At 39.7% G+C, this 10,996-nt stretch overlaps 1 protein-coding gene across 3 annotated transcripts in view; it reads left to right on the forward strand.

The window, feature by feature from the left end:
• The first annotated feature begins 2,193 nt into the window (after window positions 1-2,193).
• Gab3 (GRB2 associated binding protein 3) overlaps window positions 2,194-10,996 on the forward strand; it is a 92,244-nt gene continuing 83,441 nt past the window's right edge. For all 3 annotated transcript variants that reach the window (XM_055606578.1, XM_055606580.1, XM_055606579.1), the window contains exon 1: window positions 2,194-2,265. In XM_055606578.1, coding sequence (XP_055462553.1) covers window positions 2,194-2,265 — 72 coding nt within the window. The remainder of the gene's footprint in view (window positions 2,266-10,996) is intronic.

Below are 10,996 nucleotides of genomic sequence, written 5' to 3' on the forward strand. Positions count from 1 at the left end.
CTTGGCTAGCAAAGTCTGGTTTTTGCGAAGCTTCCTTGTTAAGAGCCACTTTTTTTTTTTTCTCTACCTAAAGAAACTGCCTCTCTGGGGTTTGTATGTATAATTTTTTGTTTTCCGCATCCTGCTGAAGGCCTTGCTGCTCTACAGGGGGTCTGTCTGATAGGAATCTCTGAGCTCCTAGTTTAGGAACTGCCTTTGCTTTGTTTTTAAGGAACAGAACTAAAAAACTGCTCTATAGTTTTACTTTCTGTGTAAATTCTTGCTATATTACTGTAAATTCTGCCCCATGTTGGGCACCTTTTGTTGTGGGTTATTAATATTTATTATTGATTTATCTTTTAGTTATCAGTGGTTATGCCAAAACCAGCTGCATACCCAAATCACCACACAGAGACTAGGATTTATTTAATTAACCTAGAGCACAATGCTGGGCAATAGTTACTCCATCGTAAACCTCCAAGCCCACATAGCTTCCTCCAGTTCAGAATTTCCAACAGTATATTTGCTTTTAGTCATAGTTTAGATTCAGTTAATCTCTTCTGGTGGTTGGTTCCAAGTCCTGTCCTGCTGATCTCTGTTCTCCGACTCCTCCCACTCGCTTCTTTCTCCTGCCCTCTGGACTAGGATGTCTCACCTTATTCTCTCGATTGCTCAGCATTGTGGCTGGTTGTTTTATTGAAATTACAGAGGTGATGCTTAGTATAAACATCACAATGCAGTGTCCGGATTGAAACCAATTAGTGGGGTAGAGAAATCAGCATTTGAATGAACAAGTGTAAATTGTATACATTCCACAAGAACATTATACCCAACATTGCTGCTTTGTGTGAATAAGTTGTTTCTATAGTATGTGTGTATTCAGTAGCAAGAGCAGTATTCTGTGTGTCTCAACTTAGATTCCCCTCTATGTTTGGAGAGTTATAAAAGCTAAATAAAGCTATTTAACATTCTCTTATCTAGATTTCTCCATAAGAAATGTGTTTGGCTAATTACATAGGCTTAGTGTGAGACTTGGAAATTAGGGAGGAGGCAGATGGTTGCAATGATTGTCAGAGTGAAATGGGTCTGAGAATCAATTGGCAGCACCTGGAATCCAGCTTTGTGACAGAAACAGACTCTCAGCCTCTGCTTTGTGCTCCTTTGAACTCTGGGTATGCCCTGAATCCCTGACTAGTGGAACTCTCTGATTTCATTGCTCCTGCACTGCCAATGAATTTGCAAAGCACTACCTTTGTGAAATTAATCCCTTTCCACCTGTAACACCTAGAATGAATTCTCTCCATTGATCCCTGGTTGTACAGTGATAACGAACCCTGCCACATAGATGGTCATGTCTCTTCAGACATTGTGAATGTGTGTGGTGAGAAATAGTTTTGTAAGTTTCTTACTGCTTCTAAATGTCATTTCCAAGTGAGAAGTACTGAATCAGGGAAAATAGATGATTGCAGATTAGGAAGCTGACCAGATGCCACAAAACAGCACACAGTTTGTATTCACATCATGGATGTTAATTCTAACTTTACTATGGTGCTTTCCCGTTTTTTAAAGTGAGTTCATAAAGACTAGGTGGTGTTTGGAGGGATGACTCTTGAGACAGACAACTTACTCTAACCACTATAGGAGACTCCCTGAGTGTGTGCTCTATACAGGAGACATTATTCTGTTTCTCATCTTGTGCATCGGCAAAATTGACTTAATATAGCTTATAGGGTGTTTGTGTAGATGCTGTGAAGCACTTACGACAAATGGCTGGCATATGGTACTCAATAGTCACCATAAATATTAGTTGTTTATTTTTGTTATTAAAGTACCCAACATACAACCTGGCCCAACCTTAGACTCATGTTTTAAAACTCCAGAGTCAAAGAGGTTGCAGATAGTATGACTGCTGAATTCGGATCATCTCTGGGCACCTGGGATGCAGCAGCAGGACGTCCTGTTTGGCGTCTCCAGAGGCAGAGCCTCTTGGGGCACAGCAGTTGCTCGAAGGGGCCTCCTTAACTTTGCTGCTTACTTTTTGCCCCCACCGTCTAGGTTCAAGTCTGGGGGACCCAGAGGAGGGGGCGTCGCTCTGCTGCTTGGGGCGGTGCTATGCGGGCGAGCCCGCCCCGCGGCATCCCTGGCTAGACTTCCTCCTGCTGCAGGCGCCCAGCCCAGCTGGAGGAAGCAGCGGCAGCGGCAGAGGCGGCCACGATGAGCACTGGCGACGCCGTGTGCACGGGCTGGCTCGTCAAGTCGCCCCCCGAGAGGAAGCTGCAGCGCTATGTGAGTAGCGGCACCAACTCACCCCTGGCCTTCAGGTCCTCGGTTCTCTGTCGGTGGGGTAGCCATGCGTGGTCCTGGGGAGTCCCTGGCTCTCGGCGCGCCAAACGTAGCTGTTCCCTGCGCTGTAGCTGCAGGCGAGGCCAATGGACGACGGAAAGTGAAATCACACGTCGAGCTGTGTTGCTGCTGCAGGCTGGCCTGGTGCCTCTTGCCAGCTGTGTTCAGCGTCTCTATAATGCCACAGTCAGCGGTAGAGGGAGGTGGGTTGAGGCTGAAACCCCCAATGCCAGTTTATATGCTGGAGCAACCAGAGACACATCTCTAAAGGGTGCCCTGTCTCTGACTGGAGTTCCATTTCTCAGCGAGGAGAACGGGGCGAGGGACAGGGAAGTGGACAGTAAGAGGAAACCTGTGTGGGCCACTCAGTGAAGCTGCTGCATTCTTCTTGGACTGTAACGAGTACTGTCGTTGTTGCTATCATAGAACACTCTTACTATACAATGTAACTCTTTTATGATCATGTGCCTTCTCAGCTTATTCTTTATGATGATACCGCGCTTTTCTAGTTCAACAGGAATCATTGACATGTACTGTTATGAAATAGGGGACACTCAGAAAAGTCCATTTTTTTCTGCACATCATAGGACCATCTTTAAATAAGCTGCACACAACTCAAAAGTTCATTATACCTAGTATTTTCAGGATAAGATCTTAAAAATATTCTGCTGAAAGACCTGATTGCTACTGAGCTGTCTTTAGCCATTAGCAAGAACCACTTCAGCCCTCAGGGGTCTGCGTATAAATAGATAATAGGATTTCTTGCCTTTTGGCGGGGTGGGGTGGGGGTGGGGGATGGTAGGTGGTAGGTGGTATAAGTAACTTGATGAATCCCTGCCTTTCATAATTCCTAATTTCTCTGAGAAACCAAAGCATGCTGGTGGGAACAACCCCGCCCAGGTTTGTACTCAACTAAGGCATCCCACCACAAATGGGGTTCTATCTGGTACTTGTGCCCATCGTTTTCCAATTGGTATTCCTGTTTAGCCCATATTTCACCAGCTTGTACTTTTGTTTCCATATTAAAGAGCACATATCATGTAGAAATTCGGGGGGTAGAATCGTAAGAAGAGATCAATAATGTATGGATTTTTCTAAAATTTGTAACAGAAGTTTTTCCTAAATATCAGGTTGCTCAATGCCCCCCCCCCCCAATATCTGGGTTAGACAGAGTCTCGCTTTTATGAGTCGTTGGAAAGGATTTTGTTGTTTGTGCTGCTGAATCAAAGAATATTGTTCTACTTAGTATGTAGCCGTCATAAATGCAGAATATAAAAATGTCTTTGAATAATACCAGTATGTCCCTCTTTTTTTTTTTTTCTATATAACCCTGGCTGTCCTAGAATGCACTGTACAGACCAGTCTGGCTTCAACTCACAGAGATCTGCCTGCCTCTGTTTCTCAGGAGCGCTGAGATTAAAGGTGTGCACCACCATACCCAGCCCTGAATTATTTTTTTGATTTCACAAATTCTAAAGCACAGAATCCCACATCTCTCATCCTTTGCACCACCAAGCTTCTTGCCTAACTTTTCAGCTCCTTTGAAGATGTATTGATACTGAGCAAGCAAAAACATGCTCCTATGCCCTACATGGGCAGGTGAGGCCTGCAGTATTGTTCCCTGGGTGGCTTTCCTTGGTGCCCTTAATGAGAGTAATTTAAAGGATTACTGGAAGTTTTCAGAGTTGCACAAACTTTCCAATAGCTGATTCAAGATGGTGAATCTGGAGAACAAGGTTTATGCAGGAGTGCCCCCCCCCCACGTCTCTCCCCAATACCCCAATTTTGGTTTGTATTTTGTCTTCAGCAGGCTGATTCAGGAGAGTTTATTAGTGTTTGATGATTTTTGGGAAGACTTGGATATGTAGACCTTTTGTAATTTGTTATTTTTTGGTAAAATGGACCTGTTGCAGTAAGAGTGGATTATGAATAGATTATGAATAGATGTGATGATGGACAAGATTGAAAACAGAAGAGAACCCAGGTGCCATATTACCAACATTCCAAGGCACAAACTTTTACCTTTTAGTCTCTGGTTGGAACTTTTTTTTTCCTTTTATTGAGACTTTTTTTTTAATCCTTGGAAAATATCTCAAAGATTGTTTCCTCTGATCACTAAGTGCTGCAGAAATCCCTTTTGCCAGGAGAGGGCAATGATGAGCTATTTCAACAAGGCCAGACAGTGCTGTTAGTCTGTTTAATCCAGCTCTTCTGAGTTGTTTCTACTTCCTTCCATTAACTGGGTGCCATCTCTAAAATAGTCTCAGTGTTTGGTGTTTGGAAGAAATAGAAAAGACTTGGTTCTGGTCCTCACAGATTCCATAGTCATAATATATTTAACACAGTAAAGTAACAAAGCTAGTTAGCACAACTGGCCACAATAACTTAGTTCATCAAGGTTCGTAGTAACAAATGGAAGCACAGTTTGCTTTCAGGCACATCTTTCAGTACATTGTATTTCGTCCGGTTGATTACATGAGCCAAGGCCATTAAAATGTTAGTTTTTATCATTGCTCTTCCCACTTTTTAGACAAAGTTGATTCCTCTTTTTGTTTCACATGTAATCTAGACGTTTATTCTTATCAAAATTCAAACATTGTTGGAATGAATTGAATGAAATGTTCCCCCACATTGTACCCTTCTCAGATTGTCGCTAAGGACAAGAGCTTTTAGATGTGTGTTATCATTCTAGAACATTTCCTAGAAAATATGTAATTTTATTTTCACATAAATAATATTGTCCAATAATTTTCTCTTCCTTTCTACAACTAGTGTATACATTTTCCCAAGTTAGCATGTGCAGATTTACTTCATTTTCAAACCATTGTGTAATATTTCTTATAACAGATGTATCATAACTTAACAATTTTTTTTATCATTGAACTTTTAGCTTAAATCCATTCCTTTGGTTTAAGAAATGATAGAGAGTTGAGGAGATAGATCAGTCAGACCTGAGTTTAGGTTCCCAGCACCAACATAAAAGCTGGGCATAGTGATTATACCCATCATTCCAACAATGAGAAGGTGGAGACATGAGGAAACTGGGGCTTGCTGGATATAAGCGGTGGTTCCAGACTCAGTGAGAGGCACTGTCAAAAAAAAAGTAAAGAAATGATTGAAGGATAACATGCAATGTCAACCTCTGGACTTCACACACATGACACATATGCGTACATGCCACACTATGCTAATTAACTAACTTAGTTATTACCACAACACTAAATGACATTTACTTTTTAGTTCAAATACTTTAAGTATTTAAGTCTTTTTCAAAGTTTATTTTCATCTTATGGGTATAGGCGTTTGGCTGGCATGTGGATATACACCATGTGCATGCAATATCTACAAAGGTCAGATCCCCCTGTAAGGTTATGGGACAAACTAATTAAATAAAGACGATCAGGCATACGGCAGACAGATCTTATATATAAAAGAGGTTTATTAAGGTGGATATGGAGAGAGAGAAGGGAGAGCAGGACATGATGGGGGAAAGAAAGAGGGAAAGAGAGAGAAGGAGGAAGAGAGAGGGGGTGCCCCCAAAGAGAAGAAGGACTAAGAGAACAAGGGACCAAGAGAGAAAGGACCAAGAGAGAGAGATACATGTCAGGTCGTCCTTTTAAGGGGCAAGGTAACCATGCCTTCTAGGTGTGGCCACCTGGTTGACGACACATGATGACATTTTAAGTTGCTAGGCAACCCAGAAGCAGGTTTTGTTCCAAAATCCTAACTCTCCTAGCATTGGAATTATAGGTAGTTGTGAGCCTCCTTGTGGGTTCTGAGAATCAATTCTGGGCCCTGTTGGTGTAATCTTTTGGAATGTATATAATTTACCTTTGTTCGTTCAAATGCTGATTCCTCTACTCCACTATCTGGTTTCTTTTTTTTAAAATATTATTTATTTGTATTTTTTATGTACATTGGTGTTTAGCCTGCATGTTTATCTGTATGAGGGTGTCGGATCCCCTGGAACAGGAGTTACAGACAGTTATAAGTTGCCATGTGGTCTGCTGGGAATTGAACTCAATTCCTTTGGAAGAGCAGCCAGTGCTCTTAACCACTGAGCTGTCTCTCCAGCCCCCACTATCTGGTTTCAATCAGGACATTGCATTGTGATGCTTATTCTAAGCATCACCTGTCTCAAGTTTGTGTAAACATGCCACCCTTTGTTCTCTGTAACTTCAATTAAACAACCAGCCACAATGCTGATCAATGGAGAGAATAAGGTGGGACATCCTGGTCCAGAGGCAAGGAGAAAAAAGTAATTGGGAGGAGGCGGAGAGCAGAGATCAGCAGGAGAGGACTTTGAACCTTGAGGAGGGATGAGCCCCACCTAAGATATGACTAAAATCAAGTCTAATGGGTGAAATCTGAATGGTAGGAAACTATGTGGGCTTGGAGGTTTAGGATGGAGTAACTATTGGCCAGCATTGTGCTCTAGGTTAATTAAATAAAGCCCAGTCTCTGTGTGGTGATTTGGGTATACAGCTGGTTTAGGAATAATTGCTGATTAACTAAAAGATAAATCAGTAATAAATATTAATATTCAACAATAGGGCCCTCTGCAAGACAACAAGTGCTCTTAACTACTGAGCTATTTCTCCAGCCTGAGCTATAGGTATTTTGGAGACACATTTTACCAAATTGGGTATGTTCCCTGTATTGCAAATTTACTGAGGTTTTTTATTTTTATTTTATTTTTGCTTTTTCAAGACAGGGTATCTCTTTTTAACAGTCTAGCTGTTCTTGAACTCTCTGTAGATCAAGCTGGCCTCAAACTTAGAGAGATCTATCTCCCTGTGCCTTCTGAGTGCGAGGATTACAGGCGCGTACCACCACAGGGCTTGCTGAATGTTTTTAAAACTGTGAATTCATACTTCTTAATCTATAAAGTGATAAGTAGCTTTCTTTTTTTGATCTCTTACTATGCTGAGTTCCTGACTGTTTTTGTTTGTTTCTTTATTTATTTATTTATTGAGAAGGATCTTGCTCTGAAGCCTCAACTTGTCTTAAACTTGTTTTGAAGTTCTGGCTGGCCTCAAACTTGTGACAGTCACCCTGCCTTAGCCTCCCAAATGTTGGCATGACATGTATGCACTGCCACACCTGGCTGGGATTACTTCTTATGTTTGTGATACTGGAGATGGAAACCATGGCTTTGCACATGCTATTAGTAAGCACTCTATTGCCAAGACATATTCCTACACTCATTTGTTTTTGTTTGTTTGTTTTCAATCCTGAGCCAGCTGTGAACTCCCAGGATAAACTTCATATGGTTATCATGTATTCTTGGACTTGCTTTGCTTGTAGTTTGCTGAGGGTATTTGTGCTTCTGTTCATAGAAGATACATAGTTTTCTCTGTGTGTGTGTGTATGTGTGTGTGTTGTGGTGTGTGTGAGAGACTCTCTTTGCTTGGTTCTGATATTAGCATAATGCTGGCCAAGTAAAATGAAAAGGGAAGTGTTCTCTTGCATTTTCTGAAAGATACTGCATAGAATTAGTATTCCTTCTTCCTTAAATATCTGGTTGAATTTACCATGAAACAATTTGAAATTGTCTTTTTCTGGGAAGGTTATTTATTAATTTAGAATTCCATTCTTTAAACAACTAGCTGGAGGATCCATATCTTCTTGAATGATAGTTTAGCCTGTCAAGTTTTTTTTTTTGTTTTTTTTTTTTTACTGAATTGTAAGATTTATTGAAATTAAGTAATTAAGTTAGTTGCTGTATTCTTTTTTTGTCATTTTCCCTTACAATATCTCTAACAGTGCTTCTTTTTTCATTTATTATTTTGTAACTTAGGCTGTCTGTTTTTCTTTTTTCCTGATCACTCTGGCTAGAGTTTTGTTAAACTTTCTGATATTTTCTAATAACTAGCTTTCATTTTCATCGATCTCTATTATTTTATTTGCTTTTAATTTTGTTGGTTTATTCTCTCATCTTTATTATTTCTTTCTGATTGCTTTGGGTTTGGTTTCTTTAAATATAAAAATATTAATTTTAGTTGTTGAGCTTTGAGATTGGGCTATCAGTCTCTAAACCAGGGGAGCAGTTTGTGGGGGTCTGCTGCTTCTGGAGCAGACCCTGAATGTCCCTGTAAAGGAAAAGTTTCCCTTATCACACTGTTCCTGGGCATAAGGAGACTATACTTTAAGATGTCCTTGAACTTGCATTTTTCCTGCCTCATCCTGCAGAGTAGCTAGGATTGTAGGTCTGCACCCCTAGGTTCAACTCTTATCTTCTTCCATTTCTTTTTTCTTTTCTTTTCTTTTTTTTTTTTTTTTCGTCTTTTTTTCCCCCAAGACAGGGTTTCTCTATGTAACCTTGGTTGTCCTGGACTTGATTTGTAGACCAGGCTGGCTTCAAACTCACAGCGATCCACTTGCCTCTGCCTCTCTGAGTGCTGGGATCACAGGTGTGTGTCACCACATCCAGATCTGTCAACTCTTATCTCTTATCTTCTAATGCAAGTGTTCAAGACTGTAAACTTAGGTGTATCCCAAGAAATGGATATATTGTTTTTATTTTCACAAATTGTTACTATTCTTCATTTTTCTGTTTCTTTTTTTAAGTCATAAAAGTTTTCTGTTTAATTTCCAAATATTCTGAAAATTTCTACTTTTCTTCCTATTATTAGTTTCTAATTAAATTATAATATGATTCAAGAGCAAACTATATGATTGATATATTTTTAAAATATAGGGTTACACTATAATTCACAATATAGTTTCACTTGGTGAACATTATGATGGATCTTTTATTGGATGAAATGTTCTATAGATATTAGTCCCATTTGATTTATACTTTTTTTCAGAGTTTTCCATATCTTTACAGCTTTTTCTGCTTATTTTTACAGTTACAGAGTTATTAGTTATAGAAAGAGGCATGTGAAAGTTTCCATTTTGTACTTTTCTGTCTGGCTACAGTTTCTCCATTTTTTTTTCTTCTTTCTTTTTTTATTTTTTTTTTCCAAGAGAAGACATGGTTTCTCTGTGTAGCCTTGGCTGTCTTGGAACTCACTCTGGCCTTGAACTTAGAGATCTGCATGCCACTGCCCCCCGAATGCTGGGATTAAAAGCATGTGCCACGACTTCCTGGCCAAATTGCCCATTTTTCTTCCTAGATTTTTTGTAAATAAAATAAATTTAACTTTAAAAATGTGATGGTGTTTGTGAAGCAAGAGAAAAACCCAGGGCCTTATTCATGCTGCCCAAATCTTCTGCTACTGAGCTATGCCTCCTAAATTTATAAGTTTTTTGTGCTGTTCCTGGTAGAGTCAGTTTCTTGTAGTACTCATAGCAGTGTTTCACTGTCTGTTGGTTTCTATGGTTGTTTGTCTGATAAGTACTTGATAGGAAATGTAGAGGAAAAGCCTGCCAGAGTTCAACTTTTTCATAGAATATCCAAAGGCTCCACTTTTTTTAGTACAACACACCTTCTTAAACTGTGGTTTTTCACACAATATAGATTGTATAACCAAATATGGATGTTGAGCAAAATTTAGCAGCAGTGAAACCTTGCTAAATGTGTACCTATCAAAAACTAATTCTGTTTTACCAAAAAGGACTCAGGAGCCAGATGCTGGGGTGAAAACCTGCTAGCTCACAGAGGCAGAGTAAGCACCTAGCTGACTTTCTCAGCTCAGGGCTGGATAGAAAAAAAAACCCAAAAGGTTCACTAGCTCAACTGACAGTCCAGGAGAAAAAGGCCAAAAAAAAAAAAAAAACCCCAACCAACCAACCAAACAAACCAAAACCAAACAAAAAACCACAAAACAAAACAAAAAACCCCAAGGCCAAAGGCTTGCTAGATCAAAGCCCAAAAATCCAGAGAGCTGAGGAGCTGACGCCTAACCTAAAGCCAGAGTTTGAGCTAAAAGGCTTTTCTTCTTCTCCACACTCTCTTAAATACCCCTCAACTCAAAGTCCAACCTACTCTTTAATCCCTGTCAGCTGGTTTCTTTCTCTGTCTCTTGATTTAGGGTTAACTTTATGAGATCCTGTAAAGAGAGAGCTCTTGGACTAAAGGTGTGTACTAGGGCTGGCTGAACCATACTGAAATCACATATTTACAAATAAACAGAAAGTTCTTGAATTAAAGGTGTGTCATAGGACTCAACCACACCAAACAGTTAACAGGGTTTTATAGTTCACATTTTGGGGTTCATAATAGGATCAAATATCCTGCAACATAATTAAAAACCAAATGAATATTGAATCCATGATGTTTTTGGTAGTGTTCTTCCATGTTGAATCCTACAACTTCACTCAAGCCTTTGCTCTGAACATACAACCTTTATATTTTCTCATGTGAGAACCATTATACCAACAAATACTTCCTAAAATACTTCCCTTGCATGGGTTATTATAGTATTATTATGTTATAAATTATATCTTTTCTATAGTACATACAATTTTGTTCTTATAGAAAGATAATGATTTAGACAGAAAATTTTAATTTTAATATTTTCCTGTTATTCCTCAGTGTGTATCTTTGGATTGTATTATATTACAATGGTTTAATTTTTTAAATTATTATTATTTATTACAATTTATTCAATTTTTGCCAGGCTATGTCCCCCTTTCTCACCTCCTCCCAATCCCACCCTTTCTCCCCTGTGCCCCTCCCCTAGTCCACTGATAGGGGAGGTCTTCCTCCCCTTCTATTTGACCCTAG

This window comes from Psammomys obesus, unplaced genomic scaffold (assembly GCF_907164565.1).
Source record: "Psammomys obesus unplaced genomic scaffold, mPsaObe1.curated_primary_1811, whole genome shotgun sequence".
Lineage (NCBI taxonomy): Eukaryota > Metazoa > Chordata > Mammalia > Rodentia > Muridae > Psammomys > Psammomys obesus.